The sequence below is a fragment of the Salminus brasiliensis genome, chromosome 25 (assembly GCF_030463535.1).
Source record: "Salminus brasiliensis chromosome 25, fSalBra1.hap2, whole genome shotgun sequence".
Taxonomy (NCBI): domain Eukaryota; kingdom Metazoa; phylum Chordata; class Actinopteri; order Characiformes; family Bryconidae; genus Salminus; species Salminus brasiliensis.
Genome location: NC_132902.1, coordinates 25,696,232 through 25,711,437, shown reverse-complemented (window position 1 = coordinate 25,711,437; position 15,206 = coordinate 25,696,232). Strand labels below are relative to the sequence as shown.

General features: G+C 42.0%; 1 protein-coding gene across 1 annotated transcript in view; it reads left to right on the top strand.

Annotated features, from left to right (window-relative positions):
* Positions 1 to 15,206, top strand: part of mylk3 (myosin light chain kinase 3) — a 41,967-nt gene that overhangs the window by 25,144 nt on the left and 1,617 nt on the right. Inside the window, exons 8-12 of the mRNA XM_072671695.1 lie at positions 1,341 to 1,482; positions 3,464 to 3,534; positions 5,109 to 5,237; positions 8,542 to 8,694; positions 14,704 to 14,839. Of these exons, the coding sequence (XP_072527796.1) occupies positions 1,341 to 1,482; positions 3,464 to 3,534; positions 5,109 to 5,237; positions 8,542 to 8,694; positions 14,704 to 14,839 (631 nt within the window). The remainder of the gene's footprint in view (positions 1 to 1,340; positions 1,483 to 3,463; positions 3,535 to 5,108; positions 5,238 to 8,541; positions 8,695 to 14,703; positions 14,840 to 15,206) is intronic.

The window sequence follows — 15,206 nt, the reverse complement described above, 5'->3', positions numbered from 1 at the left end:
TCAGTTGATACCAAATAAGTAATTGTGGATACTGAATATTGTGTAGTGGATATTAAATAATCCATAATGGATACTAAATACTGCATTGTGGATGTTGAATAATTAATAGTGGATTTTGAATAATTCATAGTAGATACTGAATAATTCATAGTACATATTGGAGGATTCATAGTGGATACTGGATAATGTATAGTAGATACTTAATCATTTGTAGTGGACACTGAGTAGTTCATAGTATAAAATGAATAATTCATATTGATTATTATTCTGTAGTGAATACTGCTGAATTCATAGTGGATACTGAATTATTCATAGTGGATATTGAATATTTCTCAGTTAATACCGAATAAATAATTGTGGATACTGAATATTATGTAGTGGATATTGAATAATTCATATTGGATACTTTTGTAGATACTGGTAAGTAATACTAGATACTGAATCTTTTATAGTGGACACTGAATAATTCATAGTAGATACTGGAGAATTCATGGTGGATACTATATGTATAGATAGATACTAAATAATTTGTAGTGGTCACTGAGTAGTTCATAGTATTAAATTAATAATTTAAAGTGGTTACTGGACAGGTCGTAGTACATACAAAATAATTTATACTGATTATTATTCTGTAGAGAATACTGCTGAATTCATAGTGGATACTGTATACTGCATTCTGGATGTTGAATAATTATTCGTGGAATTTGAATAATTCATAGTAGATACTGAATAGTACTGAATCCAGACACTGCTTCATTGAATCAAATTAAATAAATAATTAATCACCTGATTATTAACTGTATAGGAAGCCTTGGGTTTAGGAGGGGCAGACAGACGGAGAGAGAGAGTGGTTCAGGTTGGAGGAATAAGAAATGGCCTTCATTTAATGCCTTTTGTTCATATGGAACAGTAATGAATGCCTCGGCTCATTTGGGCTTTGATGCTGGAGCTGACGCCGTCCATTAGAGCTTCATTTGCAAGACAAATTTCCTTTCACTGACCGTGTTTTTCAGCAGCTCGGTTCTCACTGACAGGAACTAGGTGCACCCACACATTCTACTTCACACCAGAGTGGTGCTGTCATCATCACTGCACAGTTAACCAGACAGCACTGCACAGATTTGCTGTGGTTATGATTCTGTGGGTTTATTTATGAATACTGCAAACGATAAGCCTTATTGTTCCATAAAACACGCTGGGGTGGATCCGTCCTGCTGGAGACGTCACCCAGCAGAGCAGAAGCGTTTCTTGGCCCTTAATCGGTTTTAGAGGCGTTTCTTAACAAAAGACCCGACAAGCAAACGAATGTGTCAGGTCTGTCTGTCTGTGTTGGGTTAAAGTGTGGAGGGCGGAGAGCTGTTTGACCGCATCGTTGACGAACATTACCAGCTGACGGAGCTGGATGCCATCGTCTTCACCCGGCAGATCTGTGAAGGTGTCCAGTATCTTCACCAGCAGTACATCCTGCATCTGGACCTGAAGGTAAAACCATCTTTCCTACACCGCTCTGAAATCCTGCCCAACCTAACCCAGCCAGTTCAACTCAACTGAACTCAATATAATTTACTTCAACTCAACTCAATAGCGTTCAGTTTAACTCAGCTCAGTACAATACTGTTCATTTTGGTTTAGTTCAACTCAATACAATATAGTTCAACTTAACTCAACTCTTAACTTATATTAACTAAATAAAATTCTGTTTAGTTTGACTTATCAACTCAGTATATTTCAACTCAACACAGTACTCTTCAGTTCAGTTTATCTCAACTTAACTCAACTCAGTTCAGTTGAGTTCAGTTCAGTTCAGTTGAGTTCAGGTCAGTTCAGTTCATCTCAACTCAACTCAACTCAACTCAACTCAACTCAGTTCAGTTCAGTTCAGTTCAGTTCAGTTCAGTTCAGTTCAATTCAGTTGAGTTCAGTTCAGTTCAGTTCAGTTCAGTTCAGTTCAGTTGAGTTCAGGTCAGTTCAGTTCAGTTCAGTTCATCTCAACTCAACTCAACTCAGTTCAGTTCAGTTCAGTTCAATTCAGTTGAGTTCAGGTCAGTTCAGTTCATCTCAACTCAACTCAGTTCAGTTCAGTTGAGTTCAGTTGAGTTCAGTTCAATTTAGCTCAATACAGTTCAGGTCAGTTCAACTCAACTAATTTCAGCTGAGTTCAGTTCAACTCAACGTAACTCAACTTAGCTGAGCACAGTTAAGTTTAATTTAGCTCAATACAGTTCAGGTCAGTTCAACTCAACTTAAGATAAGATAAGATAAGATAAGATAAGATAGTCCTTTATTAGTCCCGCAGTGGGGAAATTCACAGTGTAACAGCAGAAAGGGATAGCAGGACACTCAGTTACAAAAATTTGGATAAATAAATAATTTACACTATATACACACAATATAGATAAGAATTAAAAAAAAAAAGCAATAAACAATATTATTTACAGTAAAAGACTCTTAATTGCACATGGGGGTGGGATATTGCACATAGTATTCCCTGAACATGAACATGTGTGTGTAGTTAAGTGTGTGTGTATGTGGTCCGCTGGGAGCAGTGTTGGTTGTGTAGTCTGACGGCAGCAGGAAGGAAGGACCTGTGATACCGCTCCTTCACACACTTGGGGTGAAGCAGCCTGTCGCTAAAGGAGCTGCCCAGTGCTGCCAGAGTCTCATGCATGGGGTGGGAGCTGTTCTCCAGCATTGATGCCAGCTTGGTTGTCAACTCAACTCAGCTCATTACAGTGCAGTTTATCTCAACTCGTTTCAGCTCAGTTCAACTTAGCTCAGTTCAACTCGGCTCAATTCATTAGAGTTCAGTTCAACTCAACTCAGTACAGTTCAGTTCAGTTCAGTTCAGTTCAGTACAGTTCAGTTCAGTTCAGTTCAGTTCAGTTCAGTTCAGTTCAGTTCAGTTCAGTTCAATTCAGTTCAATTTAGCTCAATACAGTTCAGGTCAGTTCAACTCAACTCATTTCAGCTCAGTTCAGTTCAACTCAACTAAACTCAACTCAACTCAACTCAACTCATTATAGTTCAGTTCAACTTAACTCAGTACATTTCAGTTCAGTTTAACTAAACACAGTATAGTTCAGTTTAAGTCAACTCAATGCAGTTCAGTTTAACTCCACTCAAATCAACCCACCAGTACACCACACTACACCAATGAGAGCCTTTGGGCAGGACTTACAACTCCACATTCTCTGACATGATTCTAATGTCCTGTAAGTCTCTGTGGATAAGAGTGTCAGCAGTAAATGTAAACGAGTCTAGTGTTTCTATGATAGTGTGTGTTTAATGTATAATGTGTGTGTCTTATTAAAACACTGAACACCGCACAACACTAGAGGGTTAAATACAGCATGAAGCTTCCAGTACTTCTCAGTTCTGCCCTGTTTGAGTAACTGATGGAACATGTTTGTGTTAAAATCCCATTTTAATGTGTTTTATTTATTTATTTACTGTTTCCCAACAGCCTGAAAATATACTGTGTGTTAGCAGCACGGGGAACCAAATCAAAATCATAGACTTTGGCCTCGCTAGAAAGTAAGTGTGAAAACCACTCCATTCTCAAACCTTCCTCCTCCGCCGGCCGCCGGATGCCATCGCTTACAAACAGACGCATTCATTTACCTCTCAAGCTGATTGAGATGCTCTTAGAGAAGAAGAGAGAGAGAAATCTCTGCATTGAGCTGTAATTATACTCCTCTGCAGTTCTCTCTCGTCAACATGAGAAATCCGTTCTCTGTGAATCACCAGACTAACGCAGGTTTATCATCCTGCCACCACGCCCGATTTAGGAACTGTGACCAGCGCCGCATCTCCGCCTACACTGTTATCCATGAAAAAAAGACTGACATGGAAAGATCACTTGAACAATTTAGGGCTTCTGTTGAGCTTTTCTAGAACAATTGCACTGCAAGATGCACAATGTGTTTGTCTGTGTTTGTCCTCGGCCCAGTCATTGGCCCAGATTAGTTTATGATGTACAATCTCTTTATGAATGTCAGGCTCCAGCTTATGTAAAAAATAGAAATAACTGAATGGCCTTGGGTTTCCTAAATAACTAGGAAGTACAGGAACATTGCAGACTGCCTTCATATTGCATTTAACAACCGCTTTGTACTTCAATACAGTGGAGATCCCATACAGCAATCTGAAATATGACCATATATGCATATATAAGTATTGGGCCTATATGTATATAGATATTGTATACAGTTGTAATACATACATATGTGATATTGGCCACTTGTGCATAGTACATGGATCATAATTGGTAAGCAAAAACATATGTGGTAAACATATATAATATATTTATCAATGTCAATATCAATTATATGTATATCAGTTATATACATGTATACATGTAATATATGTATGGTACATATTGTTGATGTTTGGCTCAAACCTTATATATAACCTTATATATAAAACCTTATTTTCCATTTTTTGGCATAATGTGAATCTGGTGTATAATATATTAATTTGTTATGAATGGTCCAATAGCAATGCTCCAAAAATCGTTTTACATTGCCTTCCATTGAAAGTTAGGAAGGTGGCAAATATCATATTTTCTCAAATATATTTGTCACATGTTGGTATATAGCCAAATGACAAATAAATGAAATTTCAAATATAAATATGTGACAAACATATGTTGTATACTGCCACTATTAACCAAGGGTCGCTGGTTCAAATCCCGGGTAATGCTGCCTGCCATCAGCACCTTGAGCCTGAGAGAGCACAACTGGCCTTGGTCGGTAGCAGGCTTGCTCACTCTGCCCACATCACTTCAGTGTGATGCTGGCTGGCACGGGTGTCTTCTAGCCGGTGCATCAGAGCTGGGAACCTGCCTGCTTTTCTCAGAGCGCGTTGGTTGCCTGGTTATGTTGCATTGGCGGCAGTTGGAAAAGAGTTGGTGGCTGGATGCATGTGTCGGAAAAAGCATGTGTCAGTCTTCACCCTCCCAGTGTCTGGAGCATTACATGTGATAGGGAGAGTGCTAATGAGTGCTGGGTTGGGAAATTGGGTATATAAAATTAATAATAAGTTGAAATAATATATTATTGTCCCATCTGACTGCAAACATCTGACATGAACTTTCTTATGGTCACCAGGTATCGGCCCAGAGAGAAGCTGAAGGTCAACTTTGGAACCCCTGAATTCTTGGCACCCGAAGTGGTCAACTACGATTTTGTGTCGTTCCCTACGGACATGTGGAGTGTTGGCGTCATCACGTATATGCTGTAGGTTCACACCTAAAGACCGTGGTGGTAATAAGAGCAAGAGTTAGGCCAACAAAAGCTACTCCAACTCCAACGCAGGACAAACGTTTTTTTAATACTCTTAATTTTAGAGGAAATAATGATGAGCAGGTGTCCCAATACTTTTGTCCATATGTATATCTCCATGCATAAAGCTGAACTTATATACTTATGGATATGCTACATAGGTTTCGAACACGCCAAGTAATGTAACGCACCACCACACAATGAGAAGTGCAGTGGGAATGGCAGACTGTCTCTGAGGATGTTATCAGTCCTGAGGAAAGGAAGTTTTCTGAGAGCAGCAAAAAGCCTCTCTCTCTTCTCTCTCCTTGAAGCTAACAGAGGATGTGACTGCGCTGAATTGGATATTGCCTTGCTCTTTCTGACTTATAATGTCAAAGAGATCAAAAAGGGAATGCAAATGCCAAAGCCATGAAAGGTGGACATCAGAGACTGAGAGCTGAGAGCACTCAGTAATTCCCTAATGAAAGGCCACCAGTCTCTGACTGCAAGTTAAGAGGCCCAGAAAGCACACTATCTACTCACCGCCAATCACACAGCCAATAACACAGCAAGCCTCAGCTGTGGTCTGCTCCACACCCCCCCACACCCCCCCCCCCCCACACACACACACACTCACACATTTTAGGACTCTAGGTGGTTCCTAATCCTGCTTCTGGACAGCATACACTATAGGGACAAAAGTATTGGGACACCTGCTCGTTCATAGTTTCTTCTGATATCAAAGGTATTAAAAAGAGCTAATGCTGCTTTTGTTGGAGAAGAAGACTTTCTGCTAGATTTTGGAGGAGGAGCATTGCTGTGAGCATTTGATTGATTGCATTCAGTGACAATAGTATTAGTGAGGTCAGGATGTTGGATGATGATTACCACCCCACCCCACCCCATCATCCCAAACTCATCCCAAAAGTACTGGATGGAGCTCCTCCATAATTTCAGAGGACACAATAAACTTCTCCAGAGCCTCCAGAGTTATTATAATTATGTTTAATTACCCATCCTACCTAGGCTTTGGCACACAGCATTTGTGTCCGGCACGAAAAGAGTGACTCCAGTGTTTCCCAATCCTGCTTCTGGACAGCATACACTATATGGACAAAAGTATTGGGACACCAGCTCATTCATTGTTTCTTCTGAACTCCAGGGTATTGTTGTGTTGATCCTGTCGTAGTTGGAGTAACTGTCTCTACTGGGAGATGAGCTTTGTTGCACCCAATCATGGAATTTGAACCCAACCCCCTCCTGAGAAATACTTTAGACATGACATCCCAACCCAGCCACCCAAACTCCACTACAGTAGTCAGTGGTCTTACCGGGTTTGGACAGATATTTCCCACCAGGTTAATGCAGGTTAATGCAGGTACAGAACTGGGTTGTGTAGCAATAAGCAGTATCCTCACCTTGGAGACCATAGATGACCTACAGTACATCCAGTGTCCAGAAACAGTCAGTCTTGATTCAATTAATGCTAATAGCTTGACAGCTGTCTGAGGGGCTTTAGGGAGGCTTGCGTGCACCGAAAATGTGTACATGGCCTACATCACAGTCCTGGGCCTGAGTGCTACTCGCTGTTCAACAGTATAACTCAATTACTGCTCTTCTATTTAAAGAAACGCACGATTTATGTGTACTTTCCCCACAAATAACTTTGCCCTATAATAACTCATGGCCTGGTTCTAAAGTGCTACTATTTCCCACAGTCCTCATATTGAGTGGAGCAGAGCTGACGCCTTAACAGAACACACTTAGAGCCCTTTAGAGGAGCCAGAATCTGCTGTGTGTTCTGCGTTCGGTCAGATAACAGCTGTATTTTAACCCTTCTCTTCCTTTTTTCTTGCCATTATTATTATTTTTAATATTATCAAGGGGTGGCTACATTATGCAGCGAGTGAACATTCAGTTCTTGAAGGTGATGAAGGAGTAGAAGCAGGAAACCTGGACAAGAACCAAGCTGTGATGTTCTAGATAAACGACCGGGTCAGAACATCTCCAGAACATCAGGCAGGTCTTGTGGGGTGTTCCCAGTATGCATTGGTCAGTACCCACCAGAATGCTCCAATTAAGCACAACTGGTGAACTGGTAAGAGCAGGGTCATGGGTGCCCCAAGGCTCATGGTGACCGGATACCACAGGACATCATTAGAGGTCCCAGTAAATCAGATCAACAAATGGGACCTACACAATATTAGGCAGATATGTGTTTCGCCCATGCACATGCACACGGCCGCCTACAGAAAGTACAGTCTGATAATAGTCTGTAGACAAAGCAGTACGCTACATTGACAAAAGTATTTGGACACCGGCTCGCTCATTGTTTCTCCTTGCATTCAGAGAGAGAGAGAGTTAGCATGAGGCCACCTACAGAAAGTACAGTCTGTAGGACACCAGAAAGCAGACAAAGCATTTGACAAAAGTATTTGGACACCGGGTCGCTCATTGTTTCTCCTGAAATCAAGGGTATTATTAAAGAGTCGATCCTGCTTTTGTTGGAGTAACCGTCTCTACTGTGCAGGGAAGAAGGCTTTCTGCTAGATTGCTGTGTAGATTTGATTGATTGCATTCAGCGGCGAGAGAGTTAGCATAAGGCTGCCTACAGAAAGTACAGTCTGATAATAACAGTCTGTAGGAGACCAGAAAGCAGACAAAGCATTTGACAAAAGTATTTGGACACAGGGTATTATTAAAGAGTCGATCCTGCTTTTGTTGGAGTAACAGGGAGGAAGGCTTTCTGCTAGATTGCTGTGTAGATTTGATTGAATTGCATTCAGCGGCGAGAGAGTTAGCATAAGGCCGCCTACAGAAAGTACAGTCTGATAATAACAGTCTGTAGGACACCAGATAGCGGACAGAGCAACGACGTGTGCTTGAATGGAGAGGTAATGAGTTTTTCCACCTGAGAGGAAGCTTTAGAAACACGTTTGTCTGTACGCCGGACTCTGCTCTGACGCCACGCCAATGTCAAATCTCCCCTGAAAAATATTCATTGCAAAACCTTGACTACATTCAGGGCCCTGTTACTGGCTAATTCTGTTGAATTAGCCGATAGTTGTCTGATAACTGATGGCTGACATGTTAGCAACCTATCAGCTAAATTAGCCCCATTATCACAAGGGTGTTTGTTCAGGTTTGCCACAAGGTCATAAAGGGGCCTTTTTTAATGGATAAATCATAATCTGTCGCATTTCATGTTACATAACAGTCCTCCATTACTGTGTATTAATGTTCTGCACACTCTGTGTGTGTGTGTGTGTGTGTGTTTCAGTTTAAGTGGCCTGTCTCCGTTCCTGGGTGAAAGTGACACAGAGACCATGAACAACATCCTGCATTCTAACTGGGACTTTGACGCTGAGGCGTTTGAGAATGTGTCAGAGGAAGCCAAAGACTTCATCTCCAGGCTGCTCGTATCGGCCAAATGGTAACCCATCTCAAATGACAGCCTGACTGACATTTAGCCCATATGCAAGTATATATATATACAGCTTTTTTTCATCTGCTGCAGATATTTTTAGTGTGTTAGAAAACAGGGTTGCACATACGCTGCATTGACAAAAGTATTTGGACACCTGCTGGCTCATTGTTTCTCCTGAAATCGAGGGTATTATAAAAGAGTCGATCCTGCTTTTCTTGGAGTAACCGTCTCTACTGTGCATGGAGGAAGGCTTTCTGCTAGATTGCTGTGTAGATTTGATTGATTGCATTCGGCGGCGAGAGAGTTAGCATAAGGCTGCCTACAGAAGGTACAGTCTGATAATAACAGTCTGTAGGACACCAGAAAGTGGACGAAGCAGTCTGCTACATTGACAAAAGTATTTGGACACCTGCTGGCTCATTGTTTCTCCTGAAATCGAGGGTATTATAAAAGAGTCGATCCTGCTGTTCTTGGAGTAACAGGGAAGAAGGATTTCTGCTAGATTGCTGTGTAGATTTGATTGATTGCATCAAATCAAATCAAATCAGAGGCAAAGGAGTTAGTGAGGTCAGGATGTTGGATAGATGATCACCACCCCACCTCATTATCATCCCCAACTCCCCAACTCACCCCATCCAAAAGTACTGGATGGAGCTCCAACCAACCATCATTCTAGAGAGCACAGATCTTTCACTGCTCCACAGCTTAATGCTGAGGGGGGGATACAGTGCTGGGCAAAGGTTTTAGTCCTCTATAAACAAATCTGATAACACTGATAATCACACTCCTACAGAAAGTGGTGGAGGTTCTCCATCACTGTGTTCATCAATAGAACATCTCCAAAGTTCTCCTCTCTCATGGAGTCTAGTATTATTTAGAGTTCTCCTCAGATCAACACCTGGTTTGGTGGTAAATCAGGGCTTAATGATGGTAAATCAGGTGAGCTGCTGCTGCTGCTGCTGATGATGATGATGGAGGTGAACACATCCTCCACGCTGTGCTGGCTGGACTGGGGAGGGGGCGTCCAGGAGAACCCTGGAGGAACCGAGCTCTGTTCTTCAGACTAGCTCACCGACAAGATCTCACTACTTTCTTTCTTCAGAATGAGAAGCTCTTGTTTCTCCTTTTAATGGATTTATCTTCAGCTGCTTTATCTGTTCTGATGGGATCTGATGGAGCTTCTACAGTAAACCTCTCTCAGTGCTGAGAGATGGGGGGTAGAGTGATGGGATTAGGGGGCTGAAACCTCTGTACAGTTCTCTGTGTGCATCTGTTTGTCGCATTTTCTCATTTACACATTCAGTTTCTGCTCTCTCCAACCTCTCACACATACTGGTGTGAGAAGCGCAGCTCGTTTTCTTGACCGGCGAGCAGACGGGAGCTGGAGTCTGAATGCATTCTAAAATCAGACATCCGGATGCATTCATCAAAGGGCTCAAATTAACGCCATACAGCAGGCCGGGCCTGCAGCTCTATGGGCTGGCGCTGACTGTGTTTTTTTTTTTTTCCAGAGCTGTGCACACGTCAGCCTGCTGGAGGCACACGCCCGCTCCCACCACTCAGCTGGCATCAGACAATGGCAGGCTGGCACAGCAGGGGCCAGCGAGGGGCAGCACTGAACAGCGAGCGCGCCGGTTAATGATCCGCTAATCAGTGAAAGGGGGCACTTAGTGACGCAGCACGCACCCACATTTTTAAAATTTGCTTTCGCCATGGTGACAGAGCTATCTGGTGATTAAATGTGCCCTCTTTTGATACACACTCACACACAGATGGCCAGCGTCTCAATAGCAAGCATGTGAAGTAGAAAGCCCATTCAACCCTAATGAGAGACTGTAGCTCCGCCTCCTCATTGTATATCACAATACCTACATTTAGAGCGTTATTAATATTCACCCTAATGAGAGACTGTAGCTCCGCCTCCTCAGTGTATATCACAATACCTACATTTAGAGCGTTATTAATATTCACCCTAATGAGAGACTGTAGCTCCGCCTCCTCAGTGTATATCACAATACCTACATTTAGAGCGTTATTAATATTCACCCTAATGAGAGACTGTAGCTCCGCCTCCTCAGTGTATATTACAATACCTACATTTAGAGCGTTATTAATTAATATTCACCCTAATGAGAGACTGTAGCTCCTCCTCCTCAGTGTATATCACAATACCTACATTTAGAGCTTTATTAATATTCACCCTAATGAGAGACTGTAGCTCCTCCTCCTCAGTGTATATCACAATACCTACATTTAGAGCGTTATTAATATTCACCCTAATGAGAGACTGTAGCTCCGCCTCCTCAGTGTATATCACAATACCTACATTTAGAGCGTTATTAATTAATATTCACCCTAATGAGAGACTGTAGCTCCTCCTCCTCAGTGTATATCACAATACCTACATTTAGAGCGTTATTAATATTCACCCTAATGAGAGACTGTAGCTCCTCCTCCTCAGTGTATATCACAATACCTACATTTAGAGCGTTATTAATATTCACCCTAATGAGAGACTGTAGCTCCTCCTCCTCAGTGTATATCACAATACCTACATTTAGAGCGTTATTAATATTCACCCTAATGAGGGACTGTAGCTCCGCCTCCTCAGTGTATATCACAATACCTACATTTAGAGCATTATTAATATTCACCCTAATGAGAGACTGTAGCTCCGCCTCCTCAGTGTATATCACAATACCTACATTTAGAGCGTTATTAATATTCACCCTAATGAGAGACTGTAGCTCCGCCTCCTTAGTGTATATCACAATACCTACATTTAGAGAGTTCTAGCTGCAGCCGCTGGCTCACTCTCAATGAGAGACAGCCACAGAGAGGTTGTGTTGTGGGAAGACCACAGCTCAGTTCCTGTGTTGTGACAGATATGTCACTTACGATGTGCTGATGGTGTTGGACTGGGTGGATCGGCGCAGAGCGTGTGTGTGTGTGTGTGTGTGTGTGTGTGTGTGTGTTGTGTCGTACTTGGTGGGGGGTCATAACCCCAGACTGAGCGTGCTGAATTTAGAGTAGTGTTTACTGCAGCACAGTGGCCCTGGTCTACATGGTGCATCACAAAATGCATAAGCAGTCAGAGATGAGAGGTGCAGCAGGGCTCCACAGGGGTGGGTTTGAATGCCTTTTTATTTTCATTTTAAATAGTGAAGGTGTGTGTGTGTGTGTGTGTGTGTGTAATGTTGGGTGCAATGTAACAGTGGAATTGTAGAGTAGTATTGGGTGCCAGTAGAAATGGACGTAGTATGTAGATGGATATTGATGTAACAAAACCGTATGATGTAACCATGGAAATTTGGGGTACCAGTGTTGTAGTGTATAAATGGAAATAATGGGTGTATGTGGGTGTAGCGTGCCAATGGAAATTAGTATAGAGTATATGAATAGAACAGGTGTGATGTAACAGAAATGGGTGTAGAATACAATTAGAAATGGGTGCTATTTCGGATGTAGTGTAACCATGGAAATGGGTGTATTTCAGTATATGAATGGCAATGGATGCAATGTAACAACCTGGGAAACCTGGGTGTAGTGCATCAATTAAAATGGGTGTAGTACATCATTGGAAACAGCAGCAACGTAACAACAGGAATGGGTGTAGCATAGGCATGAAAGGTGATGTATGTGTAAAATGGGTGTAAATGGGTGTAGCATACAAAATTAAATGGAATTGTTAATCATTAAAATGGTATTTTTGATGGACTGTAACCATGGAAATGGGTGTAACCTGACAATGGAAATGTGTGGAAACAATGGAAACATCTCCATAAAAATGGGTGTAATGTAACCATAGAAATGGTTACCCAGTCAGTGTCGTGTAGCTTACTGATTCATATACACTAATCTAAATGTCCAAATGTTTGTGGACACCCTTTCTAATAATTGTCTTCAGCAACTTTAACACATGTGCACATACACATACACAGACACACAGAGAGCTTGTCTAGTCCCTGTAGAGAAGTATTGCCAATAGAATAGGACTATCTGAAGCAGATAATACCCTTTGAGTTCAGAACAGGTGACTCCATGATGAGAAACACTCCTAAAAACATAGAAGAACCACTTTTGAACCATGCCTGTGACCCTCTGGCAAAGAACCTGTTCTCCTGTAAAGGGTTCTTCACACATGCTGTACATCTCTCTTGCACTGTTTTGGAATTGTCCTCCCAATTTCAAAGTAACGAGGACACAAGCTGGAGTTCGATGGATGGGCTTAGTGGAAAGATCCGCAGTGTGTGATTAAAGCTGAGGGCACTGAGAGAGTATTCATCTGCTGGGCCAAACCAAACAATATTCATGAGCCAGATTTTGTTACATTACACAATTCATTCTGTATATTACATTATATTAATGTTATTACTGCACTGCAATCACTTTTTCTAGTACTTCTTATTATATAATTAGGATATAATATGTATATTATAGCTGCATTTATTTATATAGCTGTATTTATAGTCAGGTTTACTGTTTCCTACTATTTTAAGTGCCTTTATTATGCTGCTCTCTTGTTTGATTTTGCTGCTGTAAAAGCTGACTTTCCTCGTGGGATAAATAAAGTGATCTATCTATCTATTTATCTATTTAGCTTTTTAGAGCCAGCATTTCAAAATGTGAATCCTGCTGATAGGTTACACATATCTTATCTTACACACACACCAATGATTACACTCTGCCAATATTTCTGTTTATGCGTCACAGATTATTCAAATGGATCTAGTTTAATAAATACATCTGAAGCATTTGGGGAAAAAAACGGACGTAGTATGTAGATGGATATTGGTGAAACAAAACTGGATGTAGCGTAACCATGGAAATGTGGGGTACCAGGGGTGTAGTGTACAAATGGAAATAATGGGTGTAACAATGTAAATGTGGATGTATAATCTGAAGCATTTTGGGGGAAAACAGAAGCTTTTTTGTGAAGTAGATTAGATGTACGGTAGTGTTGTGTGTCTATTTGTTGTAATGCGTATCAGAAATTCGCCATTGCGCTGCACACACACACACACACACACACACACACACACAATAACACACTAATGTACTTCAGGTTAACAGGACATTTACATGCTTTTAAGTCAAGTCAAGTCAAGTGGGTTTTTATTGCATGGAACAGAAAAACCATCAGTTCAGTCTCTGGAGTTGAGAAGTCTGATGGCTTGGGGGAAGAAGCTATTGCAGAGTCTGGTCGTGTTGGACCGGATGCTGCGGTACCTTCTTCCTGATGGCAGGAGGGAGAACAGTCTGTGTGAAGGGTGGGTGGAGTCATCCACAATGCTGGTTGCTTTGCGGATGCAGCGGGTGGTGTAAATGTCCATGACGGAGGGAAGAGAGACTCCAAAGATCCTCTCAGCTGTCCTCACAATGCGTTGGAGGGTCTTGCGGTCAGAGGCTGTGCAGGTCCCAGCTGCTCAGGATACTCTCTATGGTACCTCTATAGAAGAGGGTGAGGATGGGTGGAGGGAGACGGGCCTGTCTAGCTAATGACTTCTAATGGGACGTCCACACTGAGCAACTCGGGGCTTCTTCAAAAATGTAACATCACACCGCTAATTAAACAGAGCTGCCGTTGGGAAGACTCCCCCTCTCTGATTATCGGAGCTCAATTGGTGCCACATGAGGAAAACCTTATTGGGGTGGAATAGAGTGGGATAGAGCTGGCACGTCATTTCACTTTTCCTCTTGAAATGTATCGAATGACCTAATTCAGGCTTGTGAAATCTCTAAGGTATTGTGTACCAAGCATCCACATCCATTTGTCTATTGGGCTCATGCTTCAGCTGTAGGCCTGCAGTGCATTCGAGCCGATGGTGTATTCGGCACTTCGGTATTGATCTATACGTCCGTGTGATGCTTAATGAGCTCAAACCTGAAACATCATTAATTTGCAGCCATTTTTGAAGTTTTGCTCTTTTCAATTTTCTCTTTGCTTTTAGCGTTAATGACAGATGAGTCCAGGGTTGTTGTTAAAACCTTGTGTGTGTCTGGTTTCTATGGCAGCAGCCGTCTGAGTGCATCGTGCTGTATGAAACACAGCTGGCTGAATAACCTGGAGGAGAAGGCGAAGAGGCACAGGGTTCGGCTGAAGTCCCAAATGAGGCTACAAAGCTACCTAGCAGCTCATCGGCAGTGGAAGGTATACGGCTCAAATTGTGTGTATATGCTCAGCTGCTAGAAAACAGACAAAACTAAATAAAATACATACAAATAAAACATAGAACTGATTTGGAACATCTTTGGAACAGTCCTTCAGTCTGGTCAGTCTAAGAGGTATGAAGGTGCTGAGAAGGGACCACCACCCCCAATAGTATCTGGTCAGCAGTGGTCTCTATCCCTGGGATGAATGGGAAGCTAATAATTTGTTCAGCAATGGATGGCCTTCAGTCTGTAAGCCACAACTGGCCTCAATAGTACAGATGTTTAGGTCAAATGGCCAAAATAGAGCTTTATATAGACATGGGAATGTGGTCAGAACCCACGTGCAGTCCACGTGATCTCATACT